The sequence below is a fragment of the Corythoichthys intestinalis genome, chromosome 13 (assembly GCF_030265065.1).
Source record: "Corythoichthys intestinalis isolate RoL2023-P3 chromosome 13, ASM3026506v1, whole genome shotgun sequence".
Classification (NCBI taxonomy): domain Eukaryota; kingdom Metazoa; phylum Chordata; class Actinopteri; order Syngnathiformes; family Syngnathidae; genus Corythoichthys; species Corythoichthys intestinalis.
In genome coordinates this window covers 1,671,187-1,692,094 of record NC_080407.1, presented here as the reverse complement: position 1 = coordinate 1,692,094, position 20,908 = coordinate 1,671,187, and the positions used below count along the sequence as shown (strand labels likewise).

Sequence of the window (20,908 nt, the reverse complement as noted above, 5' to 3'; positions counted from 1 at the left end):
GAACGGACCGACAGTAAATATCATGTTCAACTCATGCCGCTAGATATAAAAAAAAACAATCATACCTGACTGCGGCCGACAGCCGCTACAAACAACACCCAGTTGCTAGTGCTACAAACATACGGCTTCAGTAGATATCATATATATGTAGAACTAGATGCAAAATGACAGACTTTCCGGGGTAAGTAAACAGCCGCCATCTTAAAGCAGTACTAAAGCAGTGACTTCTCTAGAAGGCTCTGTTGTAGCGAACCTAATTAACTTTTTATCTAAAATACTCCTAAATCGGCAGAATCATGTCTTGAACCTATCTTTAAATGATGAAATAGTTTTAAAACTTTGACAAAAGTAGACAGAAGGGAAATTATGGAATAACGGGAGCAATTTTAACAACTGTAATGGTTGATTCACAACATTAAATTAATTGAATGTAGTTTAAAGCTGTTGATACAGAATGGGGACTGGAGTATTTTATTTACTGTTATTTTTGTATATTTGTTTACTGTTATATGCTAACTTGATACTGAAATAGTAGTTTGGTTTAGCCCGAGAGGATTTTTGAACAATTTTGGAACTAATGTACAAAACATTTATTTAAAAAAAAAATAATAAGGGGGGGGTGCATCAATAATCGTTTTATAATCGAATCGAAACCTCTGAATCGTAATCGTAATTGAATCATCAGGTGCCCAAAGATTCCAAGCTCTTGCGGCCGATGCTACTTGTTTTAGGACAGAGCGCCCTGCTCTTTGTCCTTGGAGTGGCCGGGAGAACTGATTGGGAGTTTTCATTAAACTATGGTGTAAGTGCTATTTATTTTATATTAGGTGTGTTGGAGTAGTACAAACAGTCCTACAGTACATATGACAAATGATACTATTCCCTGATTGATTGTATTACGTGCGTTAGAGTAATGCCAACAATTAGACGGTGCCTACGAGAAACGGTACCATCTTTTTCATTCCCCCTCATGAGCCCCGACAGGGCTGATAAGGTGATTCACTTTACTTTTCTCTATAGTTAGATGCTTTACCATCATGAATGTGTTAGACTAATGCAAACAATTATATGGTGAGTGCAAGAACGGTACCTGTTTCCTTCAGTATACAAGATGGACCAAAAGTAGGGTTACAGTTATTAGAGACTTACAGTATTTACATGGATTATGGTGGTAATTAACTTAATAAAATAATTACTCAATTACAACTAATAATGTGAATACAAATTGTGAAACTGTACACTATATATGCTGGCTTGGCTGCACGTTTTGTGCGTAACACTGAAGCTCCCCCGTCTGTAGATCGTGGCCTTACGCGAGCAGAATGCTCACATTCAGCGGAAGGTGGCGTCGGGCGAGGCCGGCGACGACATCCCGGAGGGCGGCGAGCCGCAGCAGAAGGTCCACGGAAAGGTGAGTCGCCAAATCTCATCGAGTCAGAGCTCCGGACCGCGGTGACGCCGTTGTTATCCCGCCTTTAGCGTCTATCCAACGGCGCGCTGGAGTCGGTGCGCGAGGCCGGCCAAGTGGCGGAGCTTCAAGACCTTCTGGAGAAGCAAAACTACGAGCTAGCTCAGATGAAGGAACGCATGTCGTCGCTGTCGTCGCGAGTTTCTGAAGTGGAGCAAGAGCTGGAGACGGCGCGGAAGGACCTCATCAAGTCCGAGGAGATGAACAACAAGTACCAGCGAGACATTAAAGAGGTCGCCAATTTGATTTGAGATGACCTATCTTTGGAAATTTGAGTGATTTTCACCACGTCTACAAATGTTCTCATGCTCGTGTGCAGGCCATGTGCCAGAAGGAGGACATGGAGGAGCGCATCGTAACGCTGGAGAAGCGCTATCTGAGCGCTCAGCGCGAGTCCACGTCGGTGCACGACATCAACGACAAGCTGGAGAACGAGCTGGCCAACAAAGAGGCCTTTCTTAGGCAGGTGGGTCACGCGAGTCGCCCGGTCGGACTTTTCGCCACTCGGGTTTCAAAGTGCATTCCCGTCGCCAGATGGAGGAGAAGAACCGGCAGCTTCAGGAGAGGCTGGAGCTGGCCGAGCAGAAGCTCCAGCAGACCATGCGCAAGGCCGAGACGCTCCCTGAGGTGGAGGCCGAGCTGGCCCAGAGGATCGCCGCGCTCACCAAGGTCGTTAGATTTTGTTTTTGTTTCCTAAAAACATGTGGATTACAAAAATAAAAACGTTTTCATGTAGGCGGAAGAGCGTCACGGCAACATCGAGGAGCGAATGCGCCACTTGGAATGTCAGCTGGAAGAGAAAAACCAGGAGCTTCTAAGGGTAAGCGTGAGGATGGATGAGCTCACAGGAATCCACCATCTTCATCACATATTCTCGATTCAGGCTCGCCAACGTGAGAAGATGAACGAAGAGCACAACAAGCGTCTGTCCGACACGGTGGACCGCCTCCTCACAGAGTCCAACGAGCGCCTGCAGCTGCACCTCAAGGAACGAATGGCTGCCCTGGAAGAAAAGGTTCTTAATCCTCATTTTTCCAATCCTCCTCGGCGCCGTCTCCTCATCGCATTTTGTTGGTTTCGCCTCCAGAATTTACTCATCCAGGACTCGGAAGGTTACCGAAAGCAGTACGAGGAGTCCATACACGAGAAGGTGAGGCTCAGCGAGGTAAAAACAAGAAAAACGGAAATGATTTTGCTCTTCTCCCAGACGCATTTGGCCGAGGAGATCGAGAAGCTGCGGTCAGAGCTGGACCAGTTCAGATTGAGAGTGGGATCCCTCACGGAACCCACCCTGTCAAGGTAAGGCTGCTCGCGGTGGACTCCTCTGCTTCGGTTCCTGACCCTTCAAACGCTTCACCAGGTCTCACCTGGACACGTCCGGCGAGCTCCGCTTCTCCTTGGGCTCCCTAGCCGAGACTCAGTCGGACCACTACCGCTCGGCCAAGGTCATACGCAGGCCTAGACGAGGTCGAGTGGGCCTCCGGGAAACCAAGGTGCCATTACTCATCACCAAAAACTATTACCGTATTGGCCCGAATATAAGACTGTGTTTTTTCTATTGAAATAAGACTGAAAAAGAGGGGGGTCGTATTATATTTGCGGTCTAGACGTTATACCCATTCACTGCGCTAGATGGCGCCAGATATCATTGAAGTGATGTTCCGTCATGACAGATTTCAGCTACTCTCAAGTTTAACCAGTTTGCATTATTTTATTGCAATGTTTTTCCTTATTCAGATTTGTTTCAAGACTACAGTAACAGTTAGACTTCACTTTGATGGTTAATGCAGTTATTATATCACAATAGATTGGTTTATTTACATTTCAAAAACCAGAAGCCATTCATGTGATTGCACTTTAGTTGACATATTTAAATGTTTAGATATTGAGATTTGAATGAGGCAAAATAACATGCTTTTTCTATCAAATATATTGTTATAATCATTTGTTTCGGATGTACTGTAATTATTTTCTGGATAAAAATTAATTTGGTGTTCAAAAAGTATTTTTTCAAACTTGAGTCTTGAAAAAGAGGAGGTCGTCTTATAATCAGGTAGGGCAGCAGCTATCGAATATTTTAGTAGTCGATTAATTGACAGACTAGTTAGTTCGAATAATCGAGTAATCGGATAAAGAACATGAAAAATTAAAATACCAGAGCAGAGCCCCAAACGTTGTTTTTTTTTTTTTTTTTTTTTTTTTTTTTAAATGATCTATGAACAACAAAAGAACAATTGGCTAACTTAGATAGAAAACCCGATAGCTTAGATGCTATAAAATTTATATTTAAATATAATTTTTTTTTTTTTTTACAATCCTCTTACCAAATGGTTCAGACACATATTCCCACAAAAAAAAACGGCTAAATAGACCAATAAACTAAATTATGAATGCATTAAAAACATTAGCTCAAACAAAAACTTATGTTGGTCTTAACAGGGAGCAGTTGGATTCAGCCATGTGAAAAGAGGCAGACCAGAGGGCAGTGTATCCACCCTAATCAATAGATCTAAATGCAAGCAATTTCAAAATCAACCATTACAATGTCACTTTAAATAAACGAATACTCGAAGCAACAAAATTTAATTTGAATATTATTTTCTAATCGAGCTAACCGATTAATCGTTTCAGCTCTATAATCAGGGCCGTCTTATATTCGGCCCGATACGGTATTTACTATCAATTCAAAATTCATCAATATTCACTAGTTTTAGATGTTCTTCATTTTCACTGTTTTGTATTTTTTCTACCAGGCCAAGTCTCTCGGTGAGCAAGAGTGGCGCTCGCAGCAGCTGGGCGTGGTGGGCGGCGGCCATTTTGAAAGCGACACGGAGATGTCGGACATGGACGATGACGACCGCGAGACGCTTTTCAGCTCCATGGACCTCCTATCGCCCGGCGGTCACTCCGACGCACAGACGCTAGCCATGATGCTTCAAGAGCAGCTGGACGCCATCAACAAGGAGATCCGGTACTAGGAGTGGGAACCTCACGATACGATACGATTTGCGATACAAAGCTCACGATAACGATCTTACGATATGGCAACGATTATCGATATATCGGTCAGGAAATTGTTCTAGGATATTCTACAAACGACAGAAAACAGAAAAACAAGCTTTTGCTTTGAATTGGAATGAGATTATCACTATTAGACGTCCGATCCAGCAGCCAATGCCAGGCAATGAGGTCATTTTGGGCCATTTAAGGTCATTTACCTGTTGATTTTCAGTTACTTCCTGTTGAATTGGGCGTATTTTATAGGTCACTTCCTGTTTATTTTGAGTGACAGAACAGGAAATGACCTGGGAATCACCCAAATGATTAGGTAGTGACTCAAACTCGACAGGAAATGACCTGTAAATGAACAGCAAGTGGCCTGTAAATGCCCCAAAAATCGAACAGAATGACTGCGAATACTCTAGTGCTGCAACGATTCATCGATTAACTCGAGTATTCGATTAGAAAAAAAAGATTCAAATTAAATTTTGCTGCTGGTTTGTTTTGAAAGTGTTTGCATTTATTGATATGGGTGGATACACAGCCCTCTCGTCGACCTCATTTCACATAGCTGAATCCATCTGCTCCCTGTTAAGACCAACATAAGCTAAGTTATTGTTTGAGCTAATGATTTTTTGTGAAGTTTAAAGGTATATTTAGCAATTTTTTTGTGGGAATATGTGTCTGAGGCATTTGTTAAGCGCATTGTAAAAAAGCGTTAGCATTTTATAGCATTTAAGCTAGCGGAATTTTGCTGTGTAAGTTAGCCAATTGTTCTTTTTATTGTACATAGACCCTTTTTTTTTTTTTTTTAAATATAACATGTGAGGCTCAGATCAGGTATTTTAATTTTTGATGTCCTTTATCCGATTACTCGAAATAAATAGTTCATCGATTAATCTGATACTAAAATAATCGATAGCTGCAGCCCTATTTCGAATGAACGAACGTTCCCAGTCTAAATGGATTGGGCGTCGAGCACCGTCAATGGCAGCATTAGAGTTACCTGAGACATTATTATGGTGGAAGATTTTGGTAGCAACTTGTTGTTTCCTTTTATTTTTTGAGACATTTTTAGACATTGACATCTTTTTAAAACGATATCTCGATTCTTGGCAGGAGCATATCGATAACCTTTTGGGATGCAAAGTGTCACGATATATCACCATTTCCATATTTTGTCACACCCCTAACACACCCCTATCCGATACCGTCACCCACTTATGAATTGCTGTCGAAAACATTCTCCTGAATACTAAAGTTCCACATTGTAGGCTAATCCAAGAAGAGAAGGAGTCGACGGAGCTGCGTGCCGAGGAGATCGAGAGTCGCGTGGCTAGCGTTAGCCTTGAGGGTCTCAACTTAGCCCGCATGCACCACCACCACCTCCACGGCGCCTCCATCACGGCCTCGGCCACCGCCTCCTCCCTGGCATCTTCCTCGCCCCCCAGCGGGCACTCCACGCCCAAACTGGACCCCAGGAGCCCCGCCCGGGACATGGAGCGGATGGGGGTCATGACGCTAGTAAGACTAAATCTGAACACGCGCTTGCCATGTGTCTCTTTAAACGGCAATAGATGTCCAATCCATTTGAACCGGGAGAGTTGGGAGCAAAGCCCTCCCAGTTCAAATGGTTTGGACGTACACAAAAGTTAAATGACGGCGCCCGTGTGTACGGATAGTTCAAACAGCTGTTGTAAAGTATAAACAGGTTCTGCTTTTCGGGCATTTTTATTGACCTGTTGCGCATTTGTCTCCCGACAGCCCAGCGATTTACGAAAGCACAGGCGAAAGGTACGTGCGAAAAATACGCTCCGGTTTGGTTTTGATTGATAGCCTGGCTTTAATGTATTGTTGCGGTTGGGTCTGTCAGATAGCGGCGGTGGAAGAGGACGGGCGCGAGGACAAGGCGACCATCAAATGCGAAACGTCGCCGCCTGCCACGCCGCGCGCCGTCAGGATGACTCACACCCTACCGGCCTCTTCGCACAATGACGCCCGAGGGTACGCTGCGCCCGGTTTTAAACCTTCAAGCTGCTTTTCAGTTCTCGCCAGAGTCACGTACGCGCTTCTCCGATTTCCAGCACGGCCGCCTCGCTCGAAGCCGAAGGCACGCTCAGCAGCGTGGCTAGCAGCCAAGACTCTTTGCACAAGCAGCCCAAGAAAAAGGGCATCAAGTCATCCATCGGCCGACTCTTCGGGAAGAAGGAGAAAGGGCGGCTAGCTCACCTGGCGCACAGACACGTCATGGTGGATCCGCAAGGTTGGTGCTCCGGCGAGACTGATAATCTCGAGTCGTTCACATACCAATTCTGTACGCGTAGCCACGTTTATGGACCCGGACGTGACGGGCCAGGACATGGGAGTGAGCAAGTTGGGCACGCAGGCTGAAAAGGACCGCCGTTTGAGAAAGAAGTAAGCTTTTGATGGAGTTCAAAGTTGATTTTATTTTTCGACATAACCACACTATCTAAGCTTAGCCACTTTCAAACTAATGACACTTGTAATGATCATCTTGGCTGATTTCTACCCAGTATTGTTTTAAAAATGAAGTCCCCGTTGCCAGTTTTACCTAGCAATGTGAAATTTGATAGGCAAGTGAGTCATTTTGGTTCAAAGCGGTTGTGTTGCACTTCATTAGGTATAGCCACAAAATCTAATGAGATCCAATACAAACCTAATGGTCCATTTTGGCAGCTCGGCTCTTGTTTTGGACCTCATTAGACCGAGCAAGTGTACTGTGTAACGTCCGTGTGTTCCCGTTTGTCACGCCTAACGATGAATGACGTTTGCCTCCTGTGTAGTCGTGCTCCTCCTCCTCCTTCTTCTACTCTTTCCATCGCACGGACTTCCTCTTGGCGGCGCCGGGGATCGAGAGCGCCTGAGCCATGTTCACCAACCTTTTTGCATCTTCCCCCGCACACTGCATGCTGGCCAGCTGCCTGCCGCTCTACTTCCCGTTTCAGCATCTTGGTCCATCACTGTGCTCTGGTCTCTGTTGTCGTATGGAAAACCGTCGGGCCGTTTGTTCCGTATTTTCCGGATATCCATCCGAAGGTTCGCGTACGCTTCTCGGTGCTCTCTTTGCCCCGGACGTGGACCTTAATGCATTCGCTGCCTTTGACCGTGTTTTATGAAAAGTTACGGGTTTGCGGTGAGGCAGCAACAAGCACACTTTTGCTCAATAGACATTGTTTATTGATTATTATTGCAGAGTTCAAAATGTTTATTGAGTACAATCCCACACAAAGGCAAGCAAACAAATATCAAAACAAGCATAACAAGTGGTAACGATAACACTAGATCTAGATTGTCACTTCTAGTATCCCCACGCTACCGTCTAAGCACAAATATTCCTCAAATAATGCAAAAGAACTCTTACCGTGACAAAAGAGCGGAGAGCCGAAGCCCCGGTCAGAATCCGCCAAAGGATGACTTTTGAATCGCTTGGCTTTATTCCTCTTCTGACTCTGATCGGGGCGTTGGCTCTCCGCCCTTTTGTCACGGTAAAAGTTCTTTTGCATTATTAGAGGAATATTTGTACTTAGACATTAGCGTGGGGATACTAGAAGTGACAATCTAGAGCTAGCGTTATCGTTATTACATGTTATGCTTGTTTTGATTATTGTTTGCTTGCCTTTGTGTGGGACTGTACTCCATAAACCTTTTAAATCAATCATCAATAAACATTGTCTATTGAGCAAAAGTGTGCTTGTTGCTGACTCACCGCAAACCCGTAAATTTCGTAAGACAGACGGTGATAGGCGTCCAATCTATTTGAAGTAGTGATAAACTCGTAAATAGTTTGTATTTTTTTCCTAAGAGCCACATGATTGGACGTCCATTATCATCAATGGCATGGAAAGAGTTAAGATGGGTATCTAGGATATGGAACGAATACGAAAACAGCTTTCCATATTGTTGTTTGGTCTTTTGGGAGAAATGCAGCAAGCGTGTTTGACTTCCCGCCGCTGCACGAGACGCCAATCCAACGTTTTGGGGTTGTTGGTTTTTTTGCTGAAAATGTGGACTAACTGGTCTGTACTTTTTTCTCTCTTCTCCCTCCGCCTCTAACAAAGCGGGTAAGTGGCCAGGACGCGTCGCTGACCTCCACCGTCGCACATCCTGTCCTGTCTACCCTCTCGGAGAACATCATTTCTTTCTTTCCCCGCCCCTTCCTTCTTGCAGCTGGATCCGGTTTTCACTCCTGGAATGCCGTCCTCTTGAATTTGTCAGTCTCTATTTGTGTGCGTGTGGGGACGTTTTTCTTTTTATTTCTTTATTTTATTTCAGATATGATTTTGCTCATAACTGTTTCCTTACTTCCCTTTCCCCAGCTATGTTCAGTCGTCATGCATTTTTTTTTTAGACCCGAGCTGAACATGCAAACATGAGTTGGCCTCATGTGCTGGCTGGATGGAAGAAGAACCAAAGTGCTTGGCGTTTGGAAACAGATTTCCATGCTGTGCTGTGTCCATTTGATCTTTTTGTGCTGAACTTCCATGCTAGGGGTGATTTCACTTCGGAATGTCTAGTTTCGGTCGAACGACAAAAAAAGTCGCAGGTTGTCCGATCGCTACCGAATTTGGATCCTATGTGCTGGGCGCACACATTTGCCTTGTACATATCGGAATCCAGCCGTGGCGGACTTTGTGATACCAGAAAGTATCGTCTAATTGCCCGATGAATCATCACGAAATAAGCGCCTCTTACGCATACGTATACAAAGACGTTCGGAAATGGCCACGACCCCAAGGGGAAGAGATTACAAATGATATAGAATATAGAGGTGCGCGAAATTTCCGATTCTTAGATTATTCGCGATCCGGCCGTGGAAGATATGAGAACGATTCACAAACATCCATTATTACTGTATTGGCCCGAATATAAGACGGTGTGTTTTTTGCATTGAAATAAGACTGAAAAAGTGGAGGTCTAGACATTATACCCATTCACGACGCTAGATGGCGCCAGATATCATTGAAGCGAATGCTGAACTTGAGGAGTAATGTTCTGTCAAGACAGATCTCAGCTACTCTCAAGTTTAACCAGTTTGCATTGTTTTATTGCAATGTATTTCCTTATTCAAATTTGTTTCAAGACTACTGTTACAGTTAGACCTCACTTTGATGGTTAATGCAGTTATTGCAATTTTCTTGTTTTATCACAATAGATTGGTTTATTTACATTTCAAAAACCAGAAGCCATTCATTTACGAATGTGATTGCACTTTAGTTTACATATTTAAAGATTTGAATGAGGCAAAATAACATGCATTTTCTCTCAAATATATTGTTATAATCATTTGTTTCGGATGTACTGTAATTATTTTCTGTATAAAAATTAATTTAGTGTTCAAAAAGTCTTTTTTCAAACTTGAGTCTTGGAAAAAGAGGGGATCGTCTTATAATCAGCGCCGTCTTATTCGGGCCAATACGGTATTGAAATATGTCAAGTAAAGCGAAACTAAAACACAATCAGCGCGGTCTTCAGGACGCAATGAGGAACAGCCCGCATCGCGTCCCAGGAGTAAACATCATGCTTGTCATGACTTGGGTAATGACAATGCTCAGCTCACGGCTCTGGCTCAACTCATGCCGCTAGATAAAAAAATAATAATAATAATAATACCTGACTGCTGCCAACTGCCGCTACAAACTACATCCACATAATGCTAGGGTAGATAATAGATTTCATATGTATGTGGCGTAAAACACTCAGGTGACTTGAAGTTCCACTCTGAGACCCCCGATTTGGCCAACTTTCAAAATTGTCCGATATGCATGTGTGATACATCATTGGAAAGCTTAAAATCTCAATTTTCTGGGGAAAGAAAAATGTTAAACAGGAGGGCATTTAAAAAAAAAAAATTTTTTTTTTTTAAACAGCAAAACCCTTTATGGAGGTGAGAGCAGAATTACAGACACCATGACATTAACGAGATATTATCGCATACTTGTTTCAATCCAAAAACCCCATGTAGCATATATAATCGAGTGTCAAGACACAGATCTAAATAGCCGCAGCCGGATATTTTCGGGATTTTATGGGTGAAACATGGTAATATAACAAGGGTCTCAATGCAGAAATCGCAGACATCAAGGAGTGGTCAAGATTTTCATAAATTTACCCTTTTAAACTTTTTTTTTTCAATTTTTCTTTGTTTGGGTCGATTATTTAACATCTAACATATCGGAGAAAATGCGACAGTAACAAAAAAATTACAATTAAGCGACAGTTATGAGGTAGATATCTGTGACTTTTTTTACAGGCGCCATTTTTTTCATTGTGACATAATTTGTTTAAAAGTTTAATATATGTGAGTGAATAATTTTTAAAAATATGAAATATGAGACATCAATTAATGATTCTGAGCTAAAACAACAGACATTTTAAATAATATAATCAATTCCCTTCATTTTATGGCTGGGTTGAAACAAAAGCGGTTGCGCGCGCGACATCTGTAAACGGGGGTTTCCAGGGTAAAACGGACAAATTAAAAATAGTTTGGGGGCTTTATGCGCCATGAATCTGCTATGGCAGCATATAGACATATTGTTCTATCAAACACAATAGTTGTTTTGGCTTAAAATACAGCAGTTTCTTTTAAAGAGGAGTGCAAGTGCAGAAACTGCTTTTTCAGCCTTGTCTGTTTTCCGCCATATAAAACTAAATGGGAAATGACAGACTCGACGGCGTTAGCAGCACATGTCTAGAAAACTAGATGCGAAATGACAGACTTACCGGCGTTAGTAAACAGCCGCCATCTTAAAGCAGGAGACTTCCCTGGAAGGCTGTTGTAGTGAACCGAATTAACTTCTTATCTAAAATACTCCCAAATCAGCAAAACCTTGACTTGAATCTACCTTTAAAACAGTTTTAAAACTTTCACATGTCGACAGTAGACGGAAGGGAAATTATGGAATAACAGGAGCAATTTTAACAACTTTAACGGTTGATTCACAAAATTAAATGAATTGAATGTAGTTTAAAGCTGCTGGGGACTTGAGTATTTTATTTACTGTTTTGAACTGTTAACTTGATACTGAAATGTCGTGTATTTAAACCTGAGAGGCTTTTTGTACAATTATTGTAGCTAATATACGAAACATTAAAAGCGGCTAATAGCTCAGGGGGGTGTCATCGATAATCGATTAATAATTGAATCGTAGTCTCTGAATCGAATCCGTGATTGAATCGTTAGGTGCCCAAAGATTCCCACCTCTAATAACGACACATTTTAAATAACAAATCCATTGTATCTTTGAGGTGCAAAAATATTCATATATTCTTGGTGAGAGCTGTTTTCTTATTCAAGCGCGTAGGAATCACTACTTGGCACTCTGGCACTCAAGTGTAGGAGGAGAAGGGGGGGGGCAGCACGCCAGGCAGAGTGGAGCATCTTCAAGACGAGTTGATGCATTATTAAAAAAAAAAAGTTAAGACTAGGAGGAATTGTGCTTACACATGCAAAGTCCAGTAGGCTGGAGAGAAATGTCGCCCGGGTAATAAGAAGCCTCGGACATCACGTGGGCGAGCAAGGATGATAAACTCCTGCCTGCCCTTTGATGCCGTGCTTTGGGAAATAAAAGTGTCGCTGCGGGAGGCTGGGGGGGCTATTAAATGTCGGAGCGAGCGAGGGAGGGGATAAGCCGTGTCCGAATGATGCCTTAACATGTTTCTTTGCCCATGTAGACACGAGCTGCTGGAAGAAGCCAGGAGGAAGGGCTTACCTTTCGCGCAATGGGACGGACCCACCGTGGTCGCGTGGCTGGAGGTGAGCCCACATTTTGCTTCACCTTTCATTAGCTGCCATTGACTGGCAGAAACTAGCAGCCAATTGTGCATCGCAAATCATTCCTACCCTTCCTTATTTTTCCAGAATAGATGAAATTGCTCTTTGGACTTAAAATTCTACTCAAAATATGCAATTTGGAAGAAAAAAAAAGTTTTTTTTTTTTTTTTTCTTTCTCAAAAAAGTATAATCACATTTCTGAGCAAACCATTGTCGCCAATGACTTAAAAGAAATTGTACGACTAAAAGTGTCAAAAATTTTCATTCACTAGTTGAATTTTTTCTTTTATCCCAGACAATTGTTTTATTTAGCTGACATATTTCAGCGACTACTTCCGCCTTCATCAGAGTATCACTGATGTGTGACGCGTCTTTATCAGCTGATGGATGATTCACCTGTCAGATTTGACAGGTGACTCACAACCTCTGCTGACCAGTCACTCTTCCAGGGTGCCGGTCCAGGTATTAGAGAGCATGTAAGCCCCCTCGTCCCTGTTGATGGTCTTCGGGCCCCGCCTCCCAGTCCATAATGTGATTTTCCCTTTTGCAGTGGTCGGTGATGGCTGACTTGTGGTGTTCCTGTTGCGCTTGTTCGTTTATTTCCCTTGTTTGTCTTATTGCTGTCTCCCTCTTGTGTTCTGTTTTTCTTGCAATAAAGCTCCTCCCTGTCTCCCCGATGTATGATTTATTGCATGATTTGCATGGGATTTCATATATGGAGTTGCATTTGTTTTCTGGGTGGATTTTGTCCTTTGGATCGACCAATATCCCGCAGTTTTGTTTGTGGTTTGACCAATGTTTTAGGTTTTTTTTTCATGACTCTTTGGATACGTTCCGTGATTCCTCTCACGTACGGCAATGTCACCGTATCTCTCTAAAACAATTGTCTGGGATAAAAGAAAAAAATTAATAATTGTAGACAAAATGAACTCAATACAACTATTTTCGTTCATGTTTGCCGTCGACAATGCACGGAAACTATTGGGCTCAAATACCGTGTCTTTCTAGCTGTGGCTCGGCATGCCGGCGTGGTACGTAGCGGCGTGTCGCGCCAACGTGAAAAGCGGCGCCATCATGTCGGCGCTGTCCGACACGGAGATCCAGCGTGAGATCGGCATCAGCAACCCCCTGCACAGACTCAAACTGCGGCTAGCTATCCAGGAGATGGTCTCGCTCACGAGCCCGTCAGCACCCCCTACCTCCAGAACTGTGAGTCCGCAAAAAAATGGAAGAAGGTGGTCCATTTTTTTGTGTTGTGTTGTCATTATATATTAGCATTTAGCTATTGGACGTCTGCTTTTTTTTTGGTTTGTTTTTAACCTTATTAGCTTTAGCTTGCATGTTAACGCGTGTGTACTGCATTTTGTCCTGTGTCCCTTTTTCGACGCGGGCCATCGATGGTCTCGACTGTGATGCTTTAACACTATTGGCTTACAGTGGTGCTGCTCTTCTTCTTTAACACTGCTTGCGCCTCCTGCTGGACATCTATTGCCACCGCACCCCGCCGCTCCGTCTCGGGGGCGCCGCCCTTGTAGCCGTCAGGCAACGTATGGGTGACCCACGAGGAGATGGAGACTATGGCGGCCCCTTCCAAAACGGTTAGTCCCCCCCTCCGATGACGCTTTTACGCTTGGGCCCTATTTCTTGAGCTTTTGTCAAACTTTGTGTGCGGATGTGATCGGAGTCAGTTCTTCTAATGAAAGAGCAATTTTCTGTTTTGGTCAGAAATCACAATCTGAAGAAGGGAGCTGGGCACAGGTAAGAAAAACAGATTTTTTCATTAAAAATATGATTTAAAAAAAAAAAAAGTTTAACTCATTGGCTGTTTTCATTGGGAAAAACAACCTTTTTAGCTTTTAATATAGAGCAAAATTCCCAGTCATTTGTTCCCCCGTGTGTTGTTTAGCTCCATGCTGAGGAAGCTCCAGAGCCAAGTGCCCAGGCTTGCTAATAATGTTGCCCACCTGAGATACACCCTAGCTGGGACACTCCTGCTCACTTACAACCCCCCTTATTTTTTTCTTTTGTCTTTTTATACTACAATTGGGACTCCTAAAAAGCTTTATATACATTCCAAGGGTTAGCGATATTAAAACAGTGGGATCATAATTACATATTTTTATGAAGTTTTTCTTTTAAGTGTGACCTCCCACCATACAATAAACATTTACTATCCCCAAAATGCAATACCCAGACCTGCTGGGATTGTTGGACATTTACTCTCACTGTTTTGCTTTTTTAAAGTTCATGTTACATTTGGCTGACATCTAGACGCTGGCTTACGGCGACATGAACCACGAGTGGATCGGCAACGAGTGGCTGCCCAGTCTCGGACTACCTCAGTACCGCAGCTACTTCATGGAGTGCCTGGTGGACGCGCGCATGCTGGACCACCTCACCAAAAAGGACCTGAGGGTGCATCTCAAAATGGTGGACAGCTTCCACAGGTAACCTCACAAAGACTACTAATACAACTAGTTTTTGTCTAGGAAAAAAATGATTTTTTTTTTTTCTTGCCATGCATTTCAGACATAAGTGGATTTTAAGGGGGGGGCAGCCCCCCCCCCCCCCCGTGGCCGAAAAGTGTCATTGCATGTAATTGACATATATATATATATATAAGTTGTCGAGCAATAAAACTGCAACAAAAATGAATGAAATGAACAAAAAAAACATTTTTATAATGGGTTGAAATTATTTTTCAAGCATCTTAATTTGCTTTATATATATATAAATATATATCATAGAGAAAAAATATTTTTTAAAAACAAATTTTTTCTTTGAACTTTGTTTTTTTTTTTTTTGAATGAAGCAACTTTTTGGGGCATTGAATGATTTAGATACAAATGTCCCAATCATAATATGGCCCAAACACAAAAAGGATTGCTTCAAAGAAAACTTTTTCAATGAAAAATTAAGTGTTCATTTGCAAATTTTTCAATCTCATTTATTCGCATTCAAAAACTTTTTTCTATGATTGAAATTTTTTTTTTTTTTTTATTAAAGTGATTTTTCTTTTTGAAAATCTATATTTTTTGAAGCAACTTATTTTTTGATTGAATAATAAAGAGAAAAATGTCCCAGCCAAAATGTGGGCCAAACACGAATCAACATTACTCCAATAAAAAAAAAAACTTGACTTTAATAAAAGAAGAAAAAAAAATAGCTGTCACGTGCATTTTTTTTAGTTTCAAATTTAGTTACACTTTTTTTTTTTTTTTTAATTGAAGCAACTTTTTTTTGTTGAATAATAAAATCACAAATCAACCTTTATATGGCTCCGCCCAGGGGATACAATTTTTGAATGGGGTAACTACATTGGCACGGCACCGGCGGGCGTACCAAATTCAATGGATGACGATCTTGGCGAAAAGTATTACCTAAGCAACCTGATTTAGAATTCCCCTCAACAATAATGGGAAACAAAAATGCTCATTGTCAACTTATTATTTTAAGTTAATTTTATTGCTGACACTGCGTTTTGGGGTCATCAACATGTTGTGCCCCCCCCCGCCCCAAAAGTCAAACTCCGCCTATGGTTTCAGAACAAGTTTACAATATGGCATCATGTGTCTGAAGAAGCTAAACTACGACAGGAAGGAGCTAGAACGGCGGCGTGAGACGAGCCAACATGAAATGAGAGGTGAGGGAAACGTGCCATCCCGCTGTGCGGAAAATCAACAAAATGCTGTTTTGCTCCTTCAGATGTTCTGGTGTGGAGCAACGAGCGGGTGGTCCGCTGGGTGCAGAGCATCGGCCTGCGCGACTACGCCGGGATCCTGCACGAGAGCGGCGTGCACGGAGCGCTGGTCGCCCTGGACGACAACTTTGACTACAGCAGCCTGGCACTGTTGCTCCAGATTCCCAACCAAAACACTCAGGTAAGCGCACACAACTTGCCTATTTGAAAGCATTCCATTTGATCATTTATAAATATGAACAAATCCAACAGGCGGCTTCATATTTAGGACTCGTGTTAGTGGACTTTTGAGTCAACCCTAAAAGCACTTTTTAAGATTCCACGCGGAAAACGTATTTATTTATATACAGTAGTGAGCGTCGAGATTTGTCAGTAAAGATTCTATGAGCGCCCTCTGGTGGAAAAATCTAGATGCACAGATGATGGTTTAGATTGGATTCCTTGAATAGTGCAAGTCATCTTTAGATTTTTGGACTAGAGTGTCACATTGCAAATTGATGAAATGTCAGTAAATTAGTCACTCCCAATCTTTAAATACTTGTCATTTATTTCTCAACTATAAGTATGTTTTGTCTATCACCATCAATGGCAGCCAATGACTCGTCTATATATGGTGGAAAACACTTAGGTGACTTGAAGTTCCACTCTGAGACCCCCAATTTGTCCAAATTTCAAAATTGTCCAATTTGCACGTGTGATACATCATTGGAAAGCTTAAAATGTCAATTTTCTGAGGGAAGAAATTTTGAATAGGAGGGCATTTAAAAAAAAAAAAAAATTTTTTTTAAACAGCAAAACCCTAACTGGAGGTGAGAGCACGCGAGAGCAGAATTAAAGACGCCATGAATTTAACGAGATATTATCGCGTACTTACCTTTTTCGATCCAAAAACTCCATATAGCATGTTTCATCGAATGTCAAGACATAGATGTGAATAGCCACAGCTGGATTTTTTCGGGATTTTATGGGTAAAACATGGTAATATAATCGCAGACGTCAAGGAATGATCGAGATTTTCATTTTCCTATATTTACCCTTTTAAAAGTTTTTTTTTTTTTTCAATTTTTCTTTGTTTGGAGCGATTATTTATCATCTAAAATATTGGGGAGAATGCGACTGTAATGAAAAAAATACAATTAAATGATAGTTATGAGGTAGGTATCCGTGACTTTTTTTTTACAGATGCCAATTTTTTCATTGTGACGTAATTTGTCTAAAAGTTGTGAAAAAAGTTATAAAATATGTGAAGGAATAATTTTTTTATGTCGTTTTTATTTTTAAACGAAATATTAGACATCAATTATTGATTCTAAGCTAAACATGACAGACATTTTGAATAATAAATACAATCACTGAGCTTCTTTTTATGGCTGGGTTGAAACAAAAGCGGTTGCGCGACGTCTGTAAACGGGGGTTTTCAGGGTAAAACAGACAAATCAAAAATAGTTTGGGGACTTTATGAGCCATGAATCTGCTATGGCAGCATCAGACACACAGTTCTTTTGGCTTAAAATACAGCAGTTTATCTTAAAGAAGGGTGCAAGAGCAGAAACTGCTTTTTCAGTCTTGTTTCTGTTTTCCGCCATATATATTTTTACAAAAGCCATCTAAAAATGACAAAAATTTAGTGGACCACTCATCCCTCTGTCAGCTCGTTTTCCACGAATAGAAAATGACTTAGTCTAAAGACGTCTGAATCTAAATACGATCGCCAACTGTCAGCGCGGCCGCTCGCCCACCCGCCTGCTAAAAATACCTCCATCAGATTGCGTCCGTGTTTTGCAGGCCCGTCAGATTCTGGAGCGCGAATATAACAACCTGCTGGCGCTGGGCACCGACCGACGGCTGGACGAGGTGAGCGCCCGCGTCACGTCGCGCGTTCCCGAACGCTAAGACTCGGGCTGTTTCAGTGCGACGACAAAGACTTCCGAGGTCCCTCGTGGAGGCGCCAGTTCCCGCCGCGCGACGTGCACGGCATCAGCATGATGCCCGGTTCGGCCGAGACCCTGCCGGCCGGCTTCCGTCTCACCGCCACGTCGGGCCATTCGCGAAGGCTGCCGCCCGACGGTAAGCGGCCGTACGCCTCGTCCGGATTCGGATCGCGCCAAATTTGTCTTTTTTGTTCTTTGGGCAGTCCTTTACGAGGCGCTGGACGACAGTGCCGACGACGGGTATTTGGATTGGTTCTAAGGTCAGATATGCCCCTCCCCCTCCGTAAAAGTGGGCCGTCCATCAGTGTCGTGTTTTCCCCGGTTTACCTCTCCGCACCGGTTAAAAACTCGATGACGGTCGCGTCCAATCCATTCCGAGCGGGATTGGATGCCTATCGCTGTGAATGAGTTAAAGATGCCGCATTTTCGAAGTTGCTGTGTTTTCGTACTTCAAAATGAAGAAAATAGCTCGAGCAATTTTTCCAATATGAGCCGTCGTTTGCTTTGACGTGACCGGAAGTCGACAAGACCAAGATTTTTGGTCGTCAACAACAAGACCTGGCACATGCAAGTTCATTATAAATATAAAAATTAGGGCTGTCAAACGATTAAAAATTTTAATCGAGTTAATTACAGCTTAAAAATTAATTAATCGTAATTAATCGCAATTCAAACCATATATAAAATATGCCATATTTTTCTGTAAATTATTGTTGGAATGGAAAGATAAAACAAGACTGATATATAAATTCAACATACAGTACATAAGTACTGTATTAGTTTATCATAACAATAAATCAACAAGATGGCCTTAACATTATTAAAGCGATCCATGGATAGAAAGACGTGTAGTTCTTAAAAGATAAATGTTAGTACAAGTTAGAGAAATTTTATATTAAAACCCCTCTTAATGTTTTCGTTTTATTAAAATTTGTAAAAATTTTCAATCAAAAAATAAACTAATAGCTCGCCATTGTTGATGTCAATAATTACACCATGCTCACTCATGGTGCTGAAAGCCATAAAATCAGTTGGACCCAAGCGCCAGCAGAGGGCGCCAAACACCAAAAAACAAGCGGACATTACACTCTGCTGTTATTTTTAATCTGTTTGAGTGGGGCATGTGCGTTAATTGAGTTAAATATTTTAACAAGATTAATTAAGAAAATGAATTACCGCCCGTTAACACGATAATTTTGACAACCCTAATAAAAATGTATATTTTTCTGTTGTCGTGGATGTAAAATTCAAATATTTTCATGTCTTGAGCATTAAAACACTACTTGTGAGCAAAAGTAGACTGAAAAATAACACAAAAAAAAAAAACTAAATGAAATTTACAATCATCCCAACCAAAAATGTCATTACAAGTTCATGTGTGAAAAAGAATTGAACGCCCTTAGTGTCGATTTGTTTTGGCTTTTTTCAAACACTACTTGAAGTACATTACAGTGGTGATTGGGTTTGCTGAAGCGTGTTGGTGGGATATAATAAGATGCCGTAAATCCCGCCGGCTTTAAATTGCTTGCCCCTGTTACGCCACAGTCACCGAGGGAAGGTCACAGGTGAAAAACGTTTTGTAAGGTTCCATTCCCACTCTGTTACCCCAATAATACCCATTGAAGAAGTGTCTAAAGCAAAGAAACCATGCTGTTGCGTCTCATCCACGCTCATGTCATCTCTCTGTCGCCCCCTGTTTTCCCTTCCCACAGTGGGCGCCTCGACAGTTCAGCGTCTGGACAGCTCCACGGTGAGAACCTACTCGTGCTGAGAGGAGACGAACCGCTGTATGTAACACACAGAACGACACGGCCGCCGCTCTTTTGACTTTTTCGGGTTTTCTATTGGGGCTCCCAAATCTTACGGGAATACTAAAATGCAGCCAAAGGGGCAGTTGAGAGTTGCCTTTCTATATATAAATATATCACCAATATTTTTTTTTTTTTTTTTATGAATTGGCAGCAAATGAACCAATTGCCAGCCTCCCATTTCAAATGGATTGGAAGTGATAAACTACCTTATTGGCCCGAATACAACACGGCCCTGATTATAAGACGCGCACCTGTTTTTCAAGACTCAAATTGAAAAAGACTTTTTTTAACACCAAATGAATTTTTATACAGAAAATAATTACTAAGGGTGTAACGTTACATGTTATAGTATTGAACCGTGTCGGTACGTGGTGCTTGGTTCGGAACGGACGCGTACCGAACGAGTTTCTGACGTAATATAACCCTTACTTTTCGAGGCTGTGAGTCGATTGGGTTACAGTTTCTTTGTGTAGATTATATTTACTCCGTCTTCTCGACTATAATGAGGACCTACACGGTAGGACAGTCCACAAACGTCAACGGCGCGACAACGTGGCCGCCACGAGAACGCAGTGAAAGAGTCATTCAGCCAATGCACACCAGTCACAGTGCAGCCGCGTGTTAGATGCGTTAGACGCGAAAAGAACGGCAGAGTTTATTATTTGACGCGAGACGCAGCCCTCCTGCGTCAATACTACTAGCTAGGATCGGGGCGGAAGTCACTCGTGTAATAATATGGTGGATCAGGTCGATTTTCAAACTAATATGCAATCGTAACCTACTTTTTGAGTCCATCAGATCTCTTGAGTGGTAGATCGGGGCACAGTCGACTTGTCTTTGTTGATTTACTGCTGTCTTCCCTGCTATAATAATAACCAACACGGCTCAGTGTTCAATACAAAACCCTCCTACCACAACAAAACAAGTAGGAACTAATATTCACATAGGAACTAAAGTTATACAACATAAAATATACAATATAAATGAATACTAAATCACAGTTGTAAAAATACAAATACATAATAAAATAAATAATAGCCCATTTAAATAAAATAAATTGAAATGAGCTAAAACACCTGTAATAATAAGAATAATACACACATCCTGCTTACACAATTAAATTAATTTATGTGTGGCGCGTTAACTTGAGAAAATCCACCAATAAAGCTTTTGAAAACCGTTCATAAGAAAAAAAAATGTTTC

General features: G+C 41.9%; 1 protein-coding gene across 4 annotated transcripts in view; it reads left to right on the top strand.

The window, feature by feature from the left end:
• The window catches only part of ppfia2 (PTPRF interacting protein alpha 2), a 57,447-nt gene that overhangs the window by 33,062 nt on the left and 3,477 nt on the right, over positions 1-20,908 (top strand). For 2 of the 4 annotated variants that reach the window (XM_057854103.1, XM_057854106.1), the window contains 25 exons: positions 1,301-1,411; positions 1,480-1,701; positions 1,788-1,934; positions 2,003-2,137; positions 2,205-2,288; positions 2,352-2,483; positions 2,556-2,618; positions 2,676-2,767; positions 2,829-2,961; positions 4,222-4,439; positions 5,743-5,992; positions 6,233-6,262; positions 6,342-6,472; positions 6,553-6,731; positions 6,793-6,883; positions 12,164-12,245; positions 13,272-13,472; positions 13,799-13,861; positions 13,989-14,021; positions 14,535-14,710; positions 15,809-15,906; positions 15,969-16,144; positions 17,749-17,817; positions 17,874-18,030; positions 19,607-19,681. In XM_057854103.1, the coding sequence (XP_057710086.1) occupies positions 1,301-1,411; positions 1,480-1,701; positions 1,788-1,934; positions 2,003-2,137; positions 2,205-2,288; positions 2,352-2,483; positions 2,556-2,618; positions 2,676-2,767; positions 2,829-2,961; positions 4,222-4,439; positions 5,743-5,992; positions 6,233-6,262; positions 6,342-6,472; positions 6,553-6,731; positions 6,793-6,883; positions 12,164-12,245; positions 13,272-13,472; positions 13,799-13,861; positions 13,989-14,021; positions 14,535-14,710; positions 15,809-15,906; positions 15,969-16,144; positions 17,749-17,817; positions 17,874-18,030; positions 19,607-19,665 (3,132 nt within the window). In that variant the 3' untranslated portion in view covers positions 19,666-19,681. Of the gene's footprint in view, positions 1-1,300; positions 1,412-1,479; positions 1,702-1,787; positions 1,935-2,002; positions 2,138-2,204; positions 2,289-2,351; positions 2,484-2,555; positions 2,619-2,675; positions 2,768-2,828; positions 2,962-4,221; positions 4,440-5,742; positions 5,993-6,232; positions 6,263-6,341; positions 6,473-6,552; positions 6,732-6,792; positions 6,884-8,547; positions 8,551-12,163; positions 12,246-13,271; positions 13,473-13,798; positions 13,862-13,988; positions 14,022-14,534; positions 14,711-15,808; positions 15,907-15,968; positions 16,145-17,748; positions 17,818-17,873; positions 18,031-18,097; positions 18,155-19,606; positions 19,682-20,908 lie in introns of all 4 variants that reach the window. The other 2 variants (XM_057854104.1, XM_057854105.1) reach the window with 2 other exon arrangements.